Genomic DNA, 19,847 nt, shown 5'->3' with positions numbered 1-19,847 from the left:
GACATTTTAGCAGTAGTATGAATTTAGTGAAAACAGAATATAAAGACTTTAGAGAAAATATATCCCAAGTTATGACTTCAAGCTTTGCAAACATCAGATGTGCTGCTTATACACACAAATATTAAAACCATACAGACTCTTGGCTCTGTATAAACTAAAGAGAAGCATTGCTGTGCCTTCCTGGTGGCTTTCCAGTTGAGTTGTGATCGCACTTAATGATCATTCAGTTCCTACTGGTGAGAACTTGAACCCTGAAAATCAAAGATTCTTTGCAATCTGCCAGCTTACACATTTGTTTGAAATAAAGTGAAGCTTGATGTGTGTGAGCAAATTTATCTAATAATGATAATGAAGGCTGCATTGCTACTTAAGGCACAACAGTATTTTATTTTTCTATTAGTGCTGCAAATCATTCCTTCCTTTGAATCGTAGGAGGAAGGAAAAGGGGTGAGCTCTTTCTTTCTCCCTCATTTCTGTCCTCTGTCTGCCTGCCTGTGCATACAGTCAGTCAAGGTAGCAGCAGGAAGACATAGCCTCTTATCTGCCATTCCATGTTCCCAACTCCCAGCAGTAAAGGCAAAACTGCTGCTGCATTTGTCCTGGATGGCACCAGTCCTCATACAAGGACTAGTGGCACAAAATTTGCCTGGGGATCCAACAAGCAATGAGGTTTTGCAGTGAGATAAGTCAGGGGAATATAGCAATGGCCAATAAATGTCTATATTACCTTGCCTGCACAGGGAATTAGAAGAACAACCTGGTACCTCAGGTTAAGAACTTAATTCGTTCTGGAGGTCCGTTCTTCTTAACTCTTCTTAACCTGAGGTACCACTTTAGCTAATGAGGCCTCCCACTGCTGCCATGCCGCTGGAGCACGATTTCCGTTCTCATCCTGAAGCAAAATTCTTAACCCAAGGTACTATTTCTGGGTTAGTGGAGTCTGTAACCTGAAGCGTCTGTAACCCGAGGTACCACTGTATTACATTTAAATGTGTTTATTTACTCAAAATGGTTGACAGTGTAAAAAATAGTTCTTATGGATGGAAGCACAAATACTGAAAATAGAATAGAATGATTAGTGGTTAAAATTATGCAGACTTATCTGCCCAAAACAATTCCCAACAGAGATAGGAAAAGACATGCCGTAAAAAGGGATTATGAGGTGGATGTTTAAACCCAACATAAGCAAAAAGATACTAAATAAACCAAGAGGAGGAAAAGTTCACATGCAAATAGCTGGTTTTCAGCTCTCCCAGGAGCTGTAGGTGCGTAAGACTCACGAAATATGAAAGGCAGAAAGAAGTGAGAGGGTTGGGACACAGTGGCTCCCTGTCTCATAAATGAATATTAAGAAGAATGAATACTAAGAGGCAGTTTCCTGAGATTTCACTGTTACCGCTGGAGCCTTGTTGTGGCTGGGTTTGGAGATTTACTGCTGATTTGGGTGGGAAGGGGTTTCTTTTCAGAACAGAGAATTAACTAACACCCCCTGTATTCTGGAGGATAGCTCAGCCACTAAAGCATGAGACTCTTAATCGCAAGGTTGTGGGTTTGAGCCCCACATTGGGTGAAAGATCCCTGCATTGCAGGGGGTTGGATTGGATGACCTTTGTGGTCCCTTCCAACTCTATGTCTTCAGTTATTTCCACCACAACCTTCCATATTGTGGGCCTTGACTGGCCTTATCCAACTTCATGGGGATACAGGAGTGAGTGATAAAGGGAGTGATGCTAGCTAAAGCTCAGGTAGGAGAGAGAAGGCTTTTCCCCCAGTAGGTCATGGGGTCAAAGTATCTTGAAAAGGAGAGGCATGGGATTGCCTTCTGATTAGGTTCAAAAAAGCTGTACAACTTGGGGGTGCAAGAGAGAGAATTGATTTATCAGCTGACATTTAACCTAAATTTGCAAGGTCATCTTAATTCATGTCTGGGATAAGCGCAGGTGACACTGAAGAACAAAAAGTGCAGTTAATGATCTGCCATGAGTAATAGCAATTCCATTTCCCACCCCAGTCACAAAAGGTGACTTCACCAGTCAAGATTATGCTTTAAGACTATGTACACCACAGGGATTGACCTTGGATTTCTAAGGAAATATAAACAAGGTTGCTTATTTTAATTAGAGCAGCATGTTTGCTGGAGATAGCTCATTATTCGCGCAGGATAATTAATAGCTGAATTTGAGGTGTTTACCTGCATTTGACATGACACAGAGTCCATAGGATTAATTAGGCATGCATTAGGGTGGTTCATTTGTCACAGGGAAAATCTCATGTTCAGCAATCAGTCTGGGGAGCATCCTTGGGACAAACAACTGGGGATCTACTTGAATATGACATAGTAGGTCCTCTTATTAAATGTGCTCCCTTTCAGTGTGAAGCTAAATGATACACAGTTTTGAGGGGCATGTGCAGCACTTCCATTGAACTGAGCTCTGTAACAGTGGCAAGTAGCAACAATTTTTTATTATATACATTGCTTTTGAGAATCATATTGAAATTGATTCAAAAAAATATGGAGCTGGGAATGCCAATGACAAAAAATACAATTTACTTTATTATTAATTTCAGCAAAAATTAGCTTCCCCTAAATGTAGGAATAAGAAACTTCCTTCAGAAATTGTATGTGCTGCTTCAGTAATTAATTGCTAAAATGAAGCTTTCAAAACACATCACCCCTAGAATTCTAGAGTGCCGGATTTGTTAGCACAATAGAAAAAAATAAAGAGAGCAGCAGACCTTGTACAGTCCCCCCCCCATACATTTAAGATTTCTTTTATTCATTCCCCTTGTGCATTATTTCTACACATAGTAGAGTGGCAAACATTTCAATGACTTGCAGAAAACATGCAGTAACTGAATTCGTTCTTTGAAAGTGAATGTCAAACCTCTCAATGGAAAGCCATGCCTATTTGGGCATTTGTTTTCTCCTCTTTATGTGACATTGTTAATGTTTATTTGGCTCTTGCTACTCTATTTCCATTACTCTAGTGCCCTGACACTTGCCACTGACACAAGTACTGACATAGACTGATATTTTTTCTCTAGCAATAATAAAGAATTTGTATCCAAAACATAGGAAGTGCCCTTTATTCTAGAACATACTTTGTAATCACACTTCCTACTCTGTTCTGTACTATTTCCAGCTGATTTTTGTTATTTACATGAACCATTCAGAGAACTGCTTTAGCCTATGCTAAGATATAACACGATCACTACTCACATTTTCAATCCCTAACACACATTTGAATATTTTATGTGTTTCCATGACAGATCAGTGGCCTTCAACTGGAAGGCTGTAGTTTTGATGGAAATCGACTTTCAGAAAACCAGCATGATTCTCCCAGTGTGTCCTCTGTGCTCCCTTGTTACATGGCCTGGATTCCACAGGTAATTCATTATTAAGGGTCCTAAACTTTAAGTTCTGTAATTGGTTTCCTTTGCTGTAATAGGTTTTCAGTATGACGTCTGACCTGCTTTAAAAAAAAGAGGTCAGATTCCTTGCAGTTTAATAAGCTCCATTCTTCATATCTTCAAAAGTGGATTTTCTTTTTATCTAAAGCTATACTTCTCGGGAAGAGGAAATAGGTTTTCATAGAACACATGGTGCTCATTCGCCCTTTGTTGTTGCAGTGTGGACCTGTAAATAGAGAGTTCTATTCCTGGTATAGGTTAATATAATTTTCACTTCCTCAAATATTAGCTGGGAACATTTAACCAGACTAACCACAAAAGCCATATTGCATAACCAGAGCCAGTTTTCATGACTATTTTTTTAAGTCACTGATGTTACCTTAAATTAGTTCTTTTCAGTGGCTATTCACCTATTGAGCTAGTCTCAAGGCTTCATACGTGCCTGGATCACATTCAGCTTACTTTGATTCAGTAAAATTTTCCAATTATTTTTTATGATCTGTTTGTAGCTTTATACAAACTTTTGTTTGAACAATTTCATGCAAAGAATCTGCAAAGTTGATTCCAACACGCAAATAATTATTGAGTGAAGATAAGGCTGCCATACATCCGGAATTTCACGGACTTAGCCGGAATATGGCAGTCAGAATCAGTGTCCAGGCAACCCATGTCAGAAGTGTAGATTTTGGCAACTTTTCTTAAAAATAGCTCAACAGCTTTGACAAATAATAATAATAAAAAGCTCAACAACTTTCCCCCCAAAAGGTTGAAATATGGCAACCCTAGGAAGAGTCCCTCAGAATAGAATGAATGACTAATTTTCCTATCATGTAATAAGCCAGATATATTAAGGCTTTTCTAGACCATAATGGTCACAGTTGCATTAGCTTTACATAGTAAAACAATTCAGTCATACAGGTATCTCCCTATGTACTGATGCTGAAACAATTGTGCGGACAAGAGCAGGCTGAGACCAAACAATAGGTGTCAGCCTTTGGAATAATCAAGGAGCAACTGGAAGTACTTGGCCAGTGCTTTTTTCCTGTGGGGATGCAGGGGTACACATACCCCTAAATATTTTTTGAGTCTAAGTTTGGCCTCATTGAGGGGCAGTATTTTAATATGAGTAGAAAAATGAGAGTACCCCTAAACTTTTTTTTTATATAAAAAAACACTGTATTTGGCTAATCAATAGTTGTTGAATATCACAGAGCTCTTAGATGAATATAGTATAGCACTCCAGACTTTTTCATATGACTGGTTGATAAATCCTTAGGGAAGAAAACTGCCCTGAAGAATAACTTTTGTTCATTGTCTGCCATTTATCACACTCTCCCAATTAACCTCAGATGAATAATTATTGCCAGATTGTCTGCAGTTTATTTCCCCATAAAACTGAAATCTGAACCAAATTAGGTGTGATATGCAGTCATATGACTCTTTCCCTCTAGTGTTTTCTTAATTAAAAACAGCATTGAATATTGCAGTAAGGAACAGGGAGGGAGTATTTTACTCTTTCCCCTCTGGCAGTTCATTTGCTCAAGACCTCACTTTTGCTTTTTCACCCCAACCTGTTTTCTCATTCTCAGGGGAAAAGGACCTTGTATATTTTCTGCAGAGGGGGGAAAGCATGTTTGGGGTGCTTTTGAGTTGACAAAGTGCTGGAAAGAAATAGACTGTGCAGCCCTTCCATACACCTACCTCCTTCTGCTCTCAAAACTGCTATCCCTTTTTGTTTAAGTTGAGGGAAAGGAGACACATAGCTGCATTTATTTGACCCTCAGATTTTTGGGCTGCTGTGTGTATTTCCTGTGTTTATAGTCTGAATATGACACTTTGATAAGAATCTTTATATGATTTTTTTTTAACGAAGTCATGATTTTCAGGTATCTTATTTTCCATTAACAATGTTGGTGCACATGTAGAAGCAATTTCAAGACTGGTTCAAAGACAGTTTTGAGATGTGTAGAATCTTCCTATGATCCCATAAGACTTCACCTAAATGCAATTCTGAGAGATCAGCTGGGGAAACCTCAGCAAGGGCAGATCAAAAGAACATTTGATACAAAGACATGGACAACGGCATTCACTACTAGATCTCAGTAAAGTGTATTGTTGTTAGAGATGTGCTTCATATGAACTGTGGGTCAAATGGGAGTGTCTCAGAGCCTTTGGGGGCTTTCCCACAGCAGAATCTGTGCAAGGTCCCTCATGTCAAAGGAGAGCCTCCAAAAAGGCTTGTTTCAAATTGGTAGCAATAAACTGCTATTTTATTTTATTGTGAGAAGCAAAAGCTTTCAGTGAACTAGGTTGAGCTTTTCTTCCTATCTCCACACTTTCAATTTCTTTTTTAAAAAATCCATTCTTTTTTTTTTGGTCTGAGTACTTTTGTGCAGTTTTATTAAATGCAGTTCTATTCTCCACACACACACACACACACACACACACACACACACCTTAGTTGTATGTAGGGTTGGTGCATTAATGTTCCTTTTCAGTCTGTTCTTAATATCCTTTTCTCATTGGAATTGGTGCAAAGTTTTATCACAGTGCAGTATTATCCCTCTTCCCTTCAGTTTAATGCTGGAATTATTTGTGTTTCTATTTCATTCCGTTTTTACCTTGCTGTACTTTCATTTTTGGTAGAGTTTCATTCCTCTGCCCCCTCTAGATTTGAGACTTTGTATATGAGTCTTTTTTTTAATTAAGCTGAGTTATTTCATTTTATTTTTAGCTCAGCCTGCTTCTCTCATATACTCAAGTGAGCCCCTAGTTGCGTGTGTGCCTCTCTCTGACTCTGCCAAAGTGAATTGCTTAATCTTAGTCTACCATATTTTATTACCACTCTCTCTCATACACACCTACAGTATCTGTCCTATATTATTTGTGATGATAGAATCATAGAATTGTAGAGTTGGAAGGGACCACGAGGGTCATCTAGTCCAATCCCTTGCAATGCAGGAATCTCAAGTAAAAGCAACCATGACAGATGGCCATCCAACCTCTACTTAAAAACTTCCAAGGAAGGAGAGTCCACAACCCCCCGAGAGAGACTGTCAAACAGTTGCTACTGCCAGAAAGTTCTTCCTGGTGTTTAGTCAGATCTCCTGCAACTTGAAGCCATTGTTTTGGGTACCACCCTCTGGAGCAGGAGAAAACAAGCTTGCTCCATCTTCCATTGACAGCCCTTTATATATTTGAAGATGCCTCCTCTTTTCCAGGCTCAGCATACCATTAACTGTTCCATATACCCTTAACCATCAACTCCCTTAACTGTTGCTCATAAGGAAACTGTAATGTTGCCCTTGAAGGAGAACGACTACAGCTCGCACTGGACAACCATGCCTGCAAATTTCTCCAAATTCTGCTAGGGGGGGGGAGAGAGCTATACACATTTCCATTAAAAATCAAATTTAAAGGCACCCAGTGGAATGTTTCTGGCTGGCTTAATCTACTCTAGACGGGCTACCACACCTGCACAGTTTATCCACTTCTGTCCACAAGGGGTAGGAAGTTAGGAATCCTGATGCTGGTGCACACTCCTAATTGCTACTAATTTGCCAGGAGCAAAGTGAGAAGTTTTGAATGTGCCCTTAAATAACATTTTAAACAGAATGTTCTATAAACAGTGTACAAGGGTTGTTTGGTATTACATATACATAAAGAAAAACAAATCCCAAATATTATTTAAATGCATAGAATTAGATTTTAAAAACCTTGAACATTAAGAATTGTGCTCCATACAACTTTCCAATTAAAGTAATAATCTTTATTTAATTCAGATTTGGAAGTCTCAAATAATTTGTGCTACATGCTAATTTCCTTAAACATGGGTTTTCACTATGAAAGTATAAACTGGTAATTTTATGGCAGAAAAAATATATGTTGCTTTGTCCTTGAAGAAAAGGAAACACAGATTTCTGGGACATACTAGAAAACAGAGGGTGGATAAAATGATTGGGGCACAGTTCACACCTATCAAATCTGTTTCTTTTGCTGTAGACCTGGTTGTAATCCCTGTTGAATTCAGCAAGGCTTGTTTTTATAGAATTGTGTTATTTATTTTTTAAAAGATAGTGTTATTATTTTTCATTGTTTTTTAGAAAGAAGCATAACTGGGAAAGAAGCAGGCTGCTCCCATAATCACACTCTGTTACTTACGCCCTGCTCTGTTTATTTACTTTAACATCTGTCCCCTAAATCACCGATTTAGTGGCCTCAGAAAATAATTCTCTGTGATTAAACTAGACCTGTCTGTCAAAACTGGGTGTGGGGAACCTTTGGCCCTCCAGATGTTGATGAACTACAACTCCCATAAGACATAGCAAGTGTAGCCAATGGCCAGGGATGATGGGACTTGTAGTTCAGCAAAATCTGAGGAGGCCAAAGGTTCCTCACACCTGGTCAAAATGAAACATCTCTCTTGCACACACCTCCACCTCTTCCCTTCTCAGACTCTGGGTGCTTCACCAGTCTGGTTGATCATATATCGCAGAAAATAAAATAGAATAAAAATGCTGTGTGCTTAACTTTTTGGAAAACCCAAGCCACAGAGTGGCTCAGAAGCTTTCGAGGCCCTTGATCAACCTAAAGACACCATATTAATCAGTAATGTGAAACCATGACCTGAATCACCCCAATTCACTGCATTATTCAGGTTGCACATCCTTAAATCAAAGACTTGTGCACACATGAGGACCCTCTTGCTAACTGTGGATACTAATTTCACAGGTGTCAGCCTCATTGAGTTCCTGGCATTCTTACCTAATTTCGCCACCCTGTATGAAATGAGTCCTGGTAATTGGTAGTGACCTTGAATGCATTTGGCTAGCAAGGCTTTCCAGCAGTTGACATATCCATTCCTACTCTGCACTCTCTTACTCAAGTTCTCTTCTGATATCTAAACATAAATGAATTCGTCACACTTGGCCTTTACATCCTTGAGCGTCATGAGATTAATTCATCTAACGCCTTCGCATTCAAATGGATTGTTTTTTTTCCTTGACAGAATGCTTATGGGTCCTATTCTCCTGATGAATGCATCTCTTTGCCAGTTTACACCAGTGCTGAGAGGGATTGCGTGGTGACAAACATTGATGTTCCATGTGGAGGCAGCCAAGATCAGTGGATCCAGTGTGGAGCTGCTTTATTTTTGAAAAATCAGTAAGAAGAAGGAAGACTATAAATGTTCTTGCTGCTAGCCACCAGATAGAGCTCTGTTATATAAGAATTGTCTCTGTTTGCAAAGTTAATTTAAAACCAGAATGTGAAAAATCCAAAGATTATATAAATAGCTGTACATAAGAAATTCTCACATTGCATTCCAATGGGCGGACAGCATAACTTAAGACTTGGTCATTTTTAAATTTTATTTTTTAAAAATACTTCTTTTTTAGTCAATGGACACATCACTCATTGCAGCACAATCCACCAGGAAGTTCTCCTGCAAAAGCTGAATTCAAATAAGCAGAATCTGAACATGAAAACCTAGTAGTGTCACTGCACAACTCCCATGTATTTCAGTGGGGCCTGAACTTCTCTGTGGATTGTGCCCATTATGCATAATCCATTAAATTCATGGGCTGTGCAACCTCCATTCATTTTGTGCATCCTGGCATTAAAACAAATCAAGGTTGTGCATCACTAGTACTTTGCAGAGTCTTTCCGTTAACTTTACTAACTCTTTACTCATGTGGTTTACGAAACATCATCCACACAACTCTACATATTCTCAAGGTTGTAATACTCTCTATTTCAAGCTGCGTGTTACAGTATTTTAGCAGATTTAGTCTTTGAAATTCCTGTGATCTCTTTATTTTTCCATCTTCTACATTTCCATCTTTATGAGCTGTCACTTTTCTAAAGAGTATATTTGTTTGTGCACATGCAAAAGATAAAAACCTTAGAATTGTCTAGGTACAAATTTTAAAAACAGGTCATGTTGATATATTTACTGAAAATATATTTATTATAAATCTCTCATTAAATAACGTTTGTAGCTTTTCAGTTGCTATTTTGTTTGAGAGTGTTTTGTGAGTAACCAGATTCTTCCGTGTGCTGTGTATTAATTGTTTTATCTGACTCCTGCAGCAGAAAGACTTATGTCTGGACTGGACTGAATTCCTGTCAGGATCTGAATACATTTAGAACACAAATCCACAAATTAAGGAGAATGTTAATAAGCTCCAGATTAAAATGATAGATTCTTCTTACATCACACGCCTCACTTTGGGGTAGAGGGTGGGGGAAATGAAAAATAATGAATGCACTCTAACCCAACAAAGCCGGCTGTGGGCTGCCATTTCAGAGAGATCTAGATTCTCTTCCAATGACCTATTGCATCATCAGTGGTTTAAACCACCAAGCCTCTTGGGCTTGGCCAATCATAAGGTCAGCAGTTTGAATCCGCACGACAGAGTGAGCTCCCATTGCTTTGTCCCACCTCCTGCCAACCTAGCAGTTCAAAAGCATACCAGTACAAGTAGATAAATAGGTACCACTGTGGCAGGAAGGTAAACCGCATTTCCATGCGCTCTGGTTTCCGTTATGGTGTCCCATTGCACCAGAAGCAGTTTAGTCTTGCTGGCCACATATGTGACCAGGAAAACTGTCTGCAGACAAACACCAGCTCCCTTGGCCTGAAAGTGGAGGTGAGCGCCACACCCCATGGTCGAATTTGACTGGGCTCAGCTGTCCAGGGCTCCTTTACCTTTACCTGCATCAGCAAATGTGTTTTGAGATGGAGAAGAACAGCTATTGAGCTTACTCAGAACTGCACCATCCCAACAGTGTGCCTCACTGCTTCTAAGTAGTAATAAATAACAATACTGTGAGGGTGTTATTGTTTTTGTATGTTATTATGATATGTGTTTTGTGTTTTTTATATTGTAAACAGCCCTGTGATCTTCGGATGAAGGGTGGTATAGAAATAACAACAACAACAAGTAATATAATCTAGGAGCAGCCCCCACCATACCTGATTCATGAAAGCAGCACATGGATCAAAGACAAGGCATAATATTAGCCTGTGTGGAATAAGTTGGTGCAGCTCTAGAGGCCACATTGCCTTCAAAGCTATCAGGACTTTTGTGATGGAACTTCTACAAAATATGTTCACTTGGCTAAAACATGTTCTAGCATTTCCCAAAGGTTATTGAGTATTTTGTATTGTGCGTCAAGGGCCTGAAACATGATAAAGCTTAGGTTGTCTCTCTGACAAGCACAGTTTGCGGAAAATCTTCCCTTCTCTTCTTGCAAATGAATTTTTAGCATTCAGGGTCCACTGACTTTGCAACTGTGAACAGAATGCTAGCTGGTGTCATAGTGTCAGTAGAGAGCTTGGAGCAGCAACTTGGATTTCAAACCCCTCTGTTCCTGATTATTCTCAGCGAAGTGTCAGCCTGGCAGTGGCATTTCAGCATCAACACCTTTCTGTTTCAATTGCTGATCATTTTGGTAGTTGAAATGAAGATGCCAACTAGGTATGTGAGTCCTTTTGAGGTGTCAGTAATAAACTGGGAATTGACAAAAGGTAACAAGGATGCAGAAAACAATACATGGGGTTTTAAAAATATATTTGATCATAGGCTGTCACTCCATCCATCTCATCTTGGCTAACATTGTTTGATGAGATACAGAGAGGCATTTACTGCATAGTTTATTAAACATAAGACTTAAGGCTGACGTTGACAGGTTCATATACTTAATAGCTCATTGGAGCTTGTGTGTCTCAACCTGCCTATTGCAACATAGACTTAGTTCCCAGCATGTAATGTGCAGAAACAAGTTGCTCAATCCATTTTAGCAGAATCTAATTCTGTTCAAGCCTGAAAGCGTGTTTTGGTCCTGAATTCTGCAAACATATTCAGACACTCGTAAGCAATATATGCCTGCCGATATATTACCAAATTATAGTAGAAATGTTGAAAGTTATTTATTTATTTACTTATTTACCCTCATCTCGAGGCTTCTTTTGCAGACTATAAGCAGTGACACTGGTAAGTGTGGGCCTTGGGCTCTAAGTCTGGGATCCTGCACCTCTGCTCTTAGTGAGTCTTCAAATGAAATATAGGGTAGCCACCTGGGCTACTGCTGGATAAAACCTTCTTTTAATTTCAACTGGTTCTAACCCAAAGCTATGAGTGCATGCAAGAAGGACACAGAATTCTCAAATAGGCAGTCCTGGGCACAGTGGAAATAGGAAATGGTCAATGGCAGGTTTGAGGGGCCCCGCTGTCCCCATCACAACCACAATTTCTCTCCCTGTTGCCACAGCATATCCTCCAACATTTATCCGATGAAAATAAGGATGTCCTATTCCATAATAATAATATCAATAATTTTACTATTTATACCCTGGCCATCTGGCTGGGTTGCCCATATATGTACACACACACACACACATACACACACACACACACACACACACATACACATACACACACACGGCTGGCTTCAGATTTCTAAAGGTTGTATAGTTACTTATCTCACATAACTCCATACTCTACAACATTTCTCCGAGGAAACAGGGACGTCCTACCATACCCTCCAACATTTCCCTGATGAAATTAGGGACGTCCTGAGGAAAAGCAGGACAATCTGGGGTCAAATCAGAAACCAGCATGGCTTTTGTAAATCTGGGACTGTCCCTGGAAAATAGGAACACTTGGAAGATCTGCCACAGTTTCACTTTCAAAGCAACCCCCTCTCCCCTTCCCTTGCCTCTATTTCCCTCCAAGGGAAATAGCACTAAATGCAGCCTTGTTTGAATGCCTGGTGCCTCATCCCTCACTCCTTTGAATGGGAAAACTTTCAGAGTTCCAGGCATTTTGAAATTATGAACCACTTTCCTTCCTGAGATAGCTGTAATGCTGAGGTTTTGCTGTAATACTCCTGTCAAGTTGTCAAGCCTTTGAAATGGAGCAGTTAAGGAGTGAAGCAGAAGTTCAGCACGAGAAGAGGTAAGGAAAAGGGAGGGGCTTTGCTTTATCTTGACACCTGCGCTGCCATTCAGAAGTAATGGAACAGCCTGTACATTCTGCAATTGCCTACGCCAGAATGGAGGTCACTCAAGGAATTAACATTGACTGTAGGATCTTGACAGCTTTTCCTGATGAGCTCCTACTGTTTCACAGAGAAGGCCTTGAGTTGAACGCTGGACACTTTCGCTTCTCAAGAACTGCCCGTGGAGGATGGTCTGGCAAGATCTGAGACTTTAATTACCATGGGCCAATCTAATTGACCCGACTCTGTGGTCCTCTACAAAAGTAATTAATTCCACTGTAGTTTTAATACTTCTAACAGTACTTGACACTTTCGTTTGATGGTACCGGTTAACTCTACACTGGTTAATCCTAACTCTACAGCACTGAGAGGACTGCTAGAAATGAAATAGATTTTGGATATTTAAAAAAAACAACACTTTGGAAGCAAAAGATGGTCAATTGTTGGGGGGGGAGAGGAGACACTCACATTTAATCAGATTATAATGAAGAAAATTATGGGGCAACTCAGTTTAAAATTTATTTATGTATTTTATGTAAAATATATCAAAGTTGGGCACATGCATCTGAGAAAAATACACGAGCAATTAGAACAGATATTCTACCTTAGACCCCTGTTTATCCCAAATCATCAAGAGTCTGCATTGATACTTAGTACAGATCCAGAAAACAAGAAATAGTTGTTTCTTCAAGAAATAGTTGTTTCTTCAAGTAGAGAGAAGGACTGTAACTCAGTGGTACAACATAGGTCTAATCCCTGGAAGATCTGGAAGAAGATGAGGAAACCTCTGCCTGTGACCTAGGAAGGAAGCAGAAAGTCACAAGTGGAAACTGGTGGGTGAGCTGGACAAAGAGTCTGATCCAGCATAATAATAATAATAATAATAATAATAATAATAATAATAATAATAATTTATTTATACTCCGCCCACCTGGCTGGGTTTCCTCAGCCACTCTGAGCGGTTTCCAACTGAATATTAAAAACAATACAGCATTAGACATTAAAAACTTCCCTAAAGAGGACTGCCTTCAGTTGTCTTTCAAAAGTAAAATAGTTGTTTATTGCCTTGACATCTGCTGGGAGGGTGTTCCACAGGGCAGGTGCGACTACCAAGAAGGCCCTCTGCCTGGTTCCCTGTAACCTTATTTCTCGCAATGAGGGAACCGCCAGAAGGCCCTTGGCACTGGATCTCAGTGTCCGGGCTGAACGATGGGGGTGGAGACGCTCCTTCAGGTATACAGGACCGAGGCCATTTAGGGCTTTAAAGGTCAGCACCAACACTTTGAATTGCGCTCGGAAACGTACTGGGAGCCAATGCAGATCTCTCAGAACCGGTGTTATGTGGTCCCGGCGGCCACTCCCAGTCACCAGTCTAGCTGCCACATTCTGGATTAATTGCAGTTTCCGGGTCACCTTCAAAGGTAGCCCCACGTAGAGCGCATTGCAGTAGTCCAAGTAGTCCATAGTTCTGCTTCCTCAGTTTTCCACTATGGGTCTTGGTCTGCCAGCTGAATGCCCGTGCTCTAGTGGAGGTTGCTATGAAGATAGCTTTATCCAGGAAGTGTCTGTGGCTTCAACTGGTATTAATTAATCTTCAGTTGAGTTAACAGAGCATAAAATCAGAAGCAACATAGCATACGATAAAGCAATTTGTTAATGCAAGTGGTTTTTACCAGATGATCCACCCAGGCATGAAGAACATGGTGTGCAACAAATTTCACCTGACATCTTCCAAACGCTTCAACGTGCAGCCTCGAACTTTGCGTCTCTGTTTGCTGTTGTCATTGCCACAGGTAGGATGAACCGTGGTGGATTCCGTGATCCATTGTCTGATGTCCTTAATGAGCTTCTCAGTCAACAAAAAGGATGCAACCTAGCAAACCTCTGCAATATTTAGATGTTTGCACAGTGCAGTCACTCAGAGTCAACAGCATTAAACATTGATAGTATGAAAGTAGTTCACAAGAGACTTCAGAGCCGAATATGTGCTGCAGAAATACACTGGAATGAGCCATGTGTCACCCATATGTCTAAAAAGCACATATAGAAATTCATACATATTTCTAGCCTGGAGAAACGTAGGTGTTCTGCATAACTTCAAAAGTAGCTTGTCAAGCACCTGAATCTTCTCTAAGGGCATATCCTCATATCAGTTCAGCTGACACAGCTTCCTCGAAAGAACTGCAGTTTGGTAAAGGTAGTGAGAATTCTGAGTTACAGTAAGAGATCCACAGCCTCCCTCACAGAACTACATTTCCCAGGGTTCCCCAAGGCAAGTGAATGATTTGGAGAAGAACAGGAAGAGCCTTGCATGCACAAGGTTCCAGACTCAGTCCCTGGCATCTTCTGTTAATAGAATCTTGTGTAACAGAGCTAGGAAGAATCTCTCTACTTGAAAACTTGGAGAGTTGCTGCACAGATTGTGCAATTCTGAGTTAAATGAATCGATGGTATGACACAATGCAGAGCATCATCGTATGTTCATCTGGAAGGAGGGAGGCGTGGACAAAGACAGAAGCCAAAGGACAGAACAGTGAGTGGAGGGGTGGCACTGGGCTTTGACGTCCCAACAGGTTGGAGGCATCAAAGTGCAGTGCCACCTGACATCACTATGGCGTCAGGGAATTGAGGAAGCCCCGTGGGTGGAGACATAAGGATCTGGCCCACTGGCCAGAAAAGTTTCTCCACCTCTGTTCCAGAGGGTAGGACTCAAACCCATGGGTTCACACTGTTAGTTTCTGTTTGCCACTGAGCAGTGCTTTGGAGTCACAAGACTCTGTTTACATTCCACACATTCCATACTGTTGGAAGTCTCATGGGAGACGGGAGATGGATGTGACGTTAGTGGTTTCCTGTTCCTTTGTTCCTTTGTTCAGTTGCTCTCTGCTTTCATAGAGAGAAGATGTATTTTTCTTTGCTGTCTGCGTAGCGAGAAATAAAACTCTTTAGCCATGTAGCCATAAATCTCATCACTCATACTGCTGGATTCTTTGCTGGATGGGAATGTGCCTGAGGCCTCATCAAAGGCTCAGGTCGTTAATCACGTCGGGGGGGCGATTCTGAAGTACTCGGCCAGAGGAAAATGAGCTTTATCAGCTTGGCCGAGCGGAGATCCCGACACACACTACAAGACAAAGGATTTAGGCTAGACATTACAAAGAACTTCCTGGTGGCACATGCTATTTGACAGTGGAACAAACTATTTTGGAAGATGGTGGACCTTCCATTGCTTTTAAGCAGAGGCTGGGTGGACACCAATCAGAGATGCTGTAGCAGTGGATTTCATGCATCGGTAAGGGATTGAGCTAGATGTCCTTTGAAGTCCCTTCCCATTCTGATTCTATCATAAGTTGGAATGGAAAACTTAAGCCAACGATCCAAGAGTTACATCTGAGAGAGCAAGGGAGGTTGAGACCCTAAAACAATACAGATTGCTATGATCTGAAAGCCTTCATTAATTATGATGCAACTCAAATAAAAGGCTGGTTTTACTGGCATCCAGAATGTTCAAACCACCTCCCCCCCCCCCCCATAATGAAAATTAACCGCCAGCCTTTGTTGGTCCCTGCAACACAGAGCTACGTACAGGAACTATCTGTTTTCTACGAGGATGTGCTTGGCAGAGAAACGTTTTCATTTCGTTAGGAAAACTGTATTAATGGAAATGTGAATACAAGAGGTGATAAACATTAAAGGTAATTTGATTTCAAAGCTACTTGGAGAGAAAGAAAAATATTACCCAGGCAAATTATGCCTGATTCAGACTTCATTTTGAAAGCCAGCCTGAAAGAGAAACTGGCATTTTCCAACTGATATTTCTTTTTTTTAAGAGCTTAGATGAGAATTCAGCACACAAGAGACAAGCGGGCTGACAATACACAATTGCGCTGAAGTTTAAGTATGCCCAGGCTGGCAGAGTTAATCAAAACCTCTGCTCGTCCGCCAGCTCTTTATGCATTCATCAAAGCCCAGCGGAGAGTTATCAGCATAGACGATTCATACATCAAGGCGTCAGCCCAGGGTTCCTTGACATTCCAAGCAGATTAGCCTGTGGCTGATTTTTGCAGTCCGGCAAAAGGGAAAAACATCCCCTAAAAGCGAATCTCAAATGGAAATGACAAGTGGATTCAAGAGTGTTTGGCGTCAAGGCTACTTGTTCCGTCAAAGACCAACAGCAGGTGGATCCAGAACCAGTTACTGGCACTGTAATGGTATGTAGCCTATACCAGTAAGACGAGCAACAACTCTTGGTTTCTGTTACACAGTTTCTGGTCTGGTATCCATCTTGGAACCACACTGAAGAACACAAGGCTTGAGCTCCCCCCCCCCCCCAAAAAAAGTAGCAACCTGTCAGGCTTTGGGGAATAGGCTTCCTCCCCTGTGGTAGTAAATAAGTAAATAAGAAGATCAGACGAAAGGAACGTCATACCAGTTTGATTATTTAATAATCACAATGAGAGACAAAAGAAGACATCTCCCTAGAAATGGCGGTGCTCCCAATTAAGGCTTACACCCCCTCTGTCCCAATTACCGTATTTTTTGCACCATAACACTCACTTTTTTCCTCCTAGAAAGTAAGGGGAAATGTCTGTGCGTGTTATGGAGCGAATGCCTGCGGGTGGCGGGGGGGATCTGCTGCAGTCGTGAGCAGAGGATCCATGGTTTCCCTTCCTTCCCTCCTCCGTGGTTACAAAGCATGGATCCACATGGATCCTCAGGATTTTTGCATTGGGCTACTCCAAACTCACTGTCAGATCACATGTCTGTGGCCACAGCATGAACCACAAAAATCATATATCCACTATTTCATTTAGAATATTTTTTTTCTTGTTTTCTTCCTCTAAAAACTATGTGCGTGTTATGGTCTGGTGCGTGTTATAGAGCGAAAAATACGGTAATCTAAGTCACTCCTATGTTTTGTAATCTGAGTTTGTACCCCCTGCGCTTTCTGTTCTGAGACTTTCTCAGCTCTTCTAGACCTTGGGGAGGGTGGTGGAGGAATGCTGTCCAATGACTGTGAATCTGTTAACCCACTCTCTCCCAGTGTTTCTTCTCCTAGGTGTTCCCCATCCAGTATTTCCCAGCTTCTGCCTTCTGAACTATGCCCCTCTGAAACCACTCTACCAAATCTATACTGTCCTCCTGCTCCTGGGAAGATTCGGGATCAGGGGGAGGGGTGGCTCCCACCATGCCTCCTCAGTGCAGCCCTCCTCAACATGGTCCCTGACACAACCTCACAAACCAATTCTAGCTTTGTCCCTGCCCCCCCCCCCGCCACTAGCAACACTGAGGCTCAAGAGGAGGTACCTAACTGGCAGTTGTACCTCCTGGACTGGTAAGCGAGAGGCAGAAAGGTCAGACTGGTCAAGGACTGCTCCAATGCATGGTAATGCTCATTTCATCCCTGTTGCCTGCTTGGACGTTAAACAACAAAACACCCAGACTGGATCTATGCTTACTCTTTAAACATTCCTAGAACGATGTTTTTGATACCGTTCTAAAGCATATAGGCCTTTTGTTTCTCTTTCGCTTCGTTGAAGGTCTACCCATTTATTTGACAGGGAGAATTCTGCAGCACCCTCTGGTGTCACATTTTAATAAAACATTAAAGGTAAAGGGTAAAGGAACCCCTGACCATTAGGTCCAGTTGTGACAGACTCTGGAGTTGCAGCACACATCTCGCTTTATTGGCTGAGGGAGCTGGCATACAGCTTCCAGGTCATGTGGCCTTCCCCCAGAGTGGTACCTATTTATCTACTTGCACTTTGGTGTGCTTTCAAACTGCTAGGTTGGCAGGAGCAGGGACCGAGCAACGGGAGCTCACCCCGTTGCGGGGATTCGAACCGCCGACCTTCTGATGGGCAAGTCCTAGGCTCTGTGGTTTAACCCACAGCGCCACCTGCGTCCCAATAACACATTATTGACTTTTTTTTAAAAAAGTCATATGGCTATATGGTTACCATAGCCCTTTTAAAACTCATTTTTAGCGTTAAAAACTACAAGTGTAGACAAGTCCGTAATCTCACTTGCTATGTCTCTTTTGGCAACTGATCCTGCTGCAGCCCTGCCAAGAGGGCAAGGTCTCTTTAAAAAAGAGTGAGCGAGCTGATTCTTGAATATATCCTAAGATTGCTATTTTATATACGGCAGATTCAATCCCTCCAGAAGTATCTACTGCTAAAGCTACTGCAATATTTCCAGCTGCTACTGATATCCCTCTCTTAAGAGCAGCACTGGTGTTTGAGTGAATTATTCAATTAGCGAGCCACACACACAAACAGCATTAAGTCAGTGCTATGAGCAGCTCACCCCATATGAATATCAGTAGACTTTTTAGAAGGGCAAATTATCTAGGTAATATGTGGCTATTTGAAATCCACCTTTAAATACGACTCTCCTCTTAGCCTTTGGATGCTTTCACTAATCCTTCTGAGAAGGTCACTAGAGTACTGTAAATGTTAGCAAGTCGTTTATCCACTAAAAGGAAGGCCACTATATTGCAGATATTAACATTCCAGTCTGAAGTAACTGGAAGCATAAGTAGTAGATAGGTAGCCGTGTTGGTCTGCCATAGTCAAAATAAAAAAATTCCTTCCAGTAGCACCTTAAAGACCAACTAAGTTAGTTCTTGGTATGAGCTTTCGTGTGCATGCACACTTCTTCAGATACACTTCAGATAAGAACTGACTCCTTTTGGAAGAAACCATTGTCCAGACCCACGAAAATATTATTGAAACTTTTACTTGCAGAACTCTTTAAAAACAGAACATAAGCATCAAAGATACATTCAAAATAGCCATACAATGCCTTTTGCTGTCTTTACCAGTCTCAAAAAGCAAAACAAACCTGCTACCCCCCCACCCAAAGCTGCTATTGGTATTGAGAAGGCAGCTGCCTCTGAGAGCCAGTGTGGTGTAGTGGTTAAGAGCGGTAGTCTCATAATCTGGTGAACTGGGTTCGCTTCCCCGCTCCTCCACATGCAGCTGCTGGGTGACCTTGGGGTAGTCACACTTCTTTGAAGTCTCTCAGCCCCACTCACCTCACAGAGTGTTTGTTGTGGGGGAGGAAGGGAAAGGAGAATGTTAGCTGCTTTGAGGCAGGATATCAAATCCAAACTACTCCTCCTCCTCCTCCTCCTCCTCCTCCTCTTCTTCTTCTTCTTCTTCTTCTTCTTCTTCTTCTTCTTCTTCATATAGGGAGGAGTAATTCTCATGGCGGGTAGGGCAAGGGAGGAAGGGTGTTTTTTTTTTTGTGTGTGTGTGTGTGTGTGTGTGTGTGTTTTAAAAAAGCCCTATTGCCCTGGATTCCAGATAAGTCATATTGTGAAACTGGCAAACATATTCTCAGAAATTTCCTAAGGCCTAAGTGAAAGCAATGCACACACGATGCATATAGCTGTAGCCAAAGCCTTGATTAATTATAGAGGTGTCTAA

General features: G+C 41.3%; 1 protein-coding gene across 3 annotated transcripts in view; it reads left to right on the top strand.

Annotated features, from left to right (window-relative positions):
- DYNC2H1 (dynein cytoplasmic 2 heavy chain 1) overlaps positions 1-9,420 on the top strand; it is a 164,829-nt gene extending 155,409 nt beyond the window's left edge. For all 3 annotated transcript variants that reach the window (XM_083499074.1, XM_083499072.1, XM_083499073.1), the window contains 2 exons: positions 3,271-3,387; positions 8,420-9,420. In XM_083499074.1, coding sequence (XP_083355200.1) covers positions 3,271-3,387; positions 8,420-8,578 — 276 coding nt within the window. In that variant the 3' untranslated portion in view covers positions 8,579-9,420. The remainder of the gene's footprint in view (positions 1-3,270; positions 3,388-8,419) is intronic.
- The last annotated feature ends 10,427 nt before the right edge of the window (positions 9,421-19,847 follow it).

The sequence above is a fragment of the Podarcis liolepis genome (genome assembly GCF_965112155.1).
Source record: "Podarcis liolepis genome assembly, chromosome: 4".
NCBI lineage: Eukaryota > Metazoa > Chordata > Lepidosauria > Squamata > Lacertidae > Podarcis > Podarcis liolepis.
The sequence above is the reverse complement of the archived record's forward strand: the minus strand, read 5'-3'. Positions and strand labels throughout refer to the sequence as shown.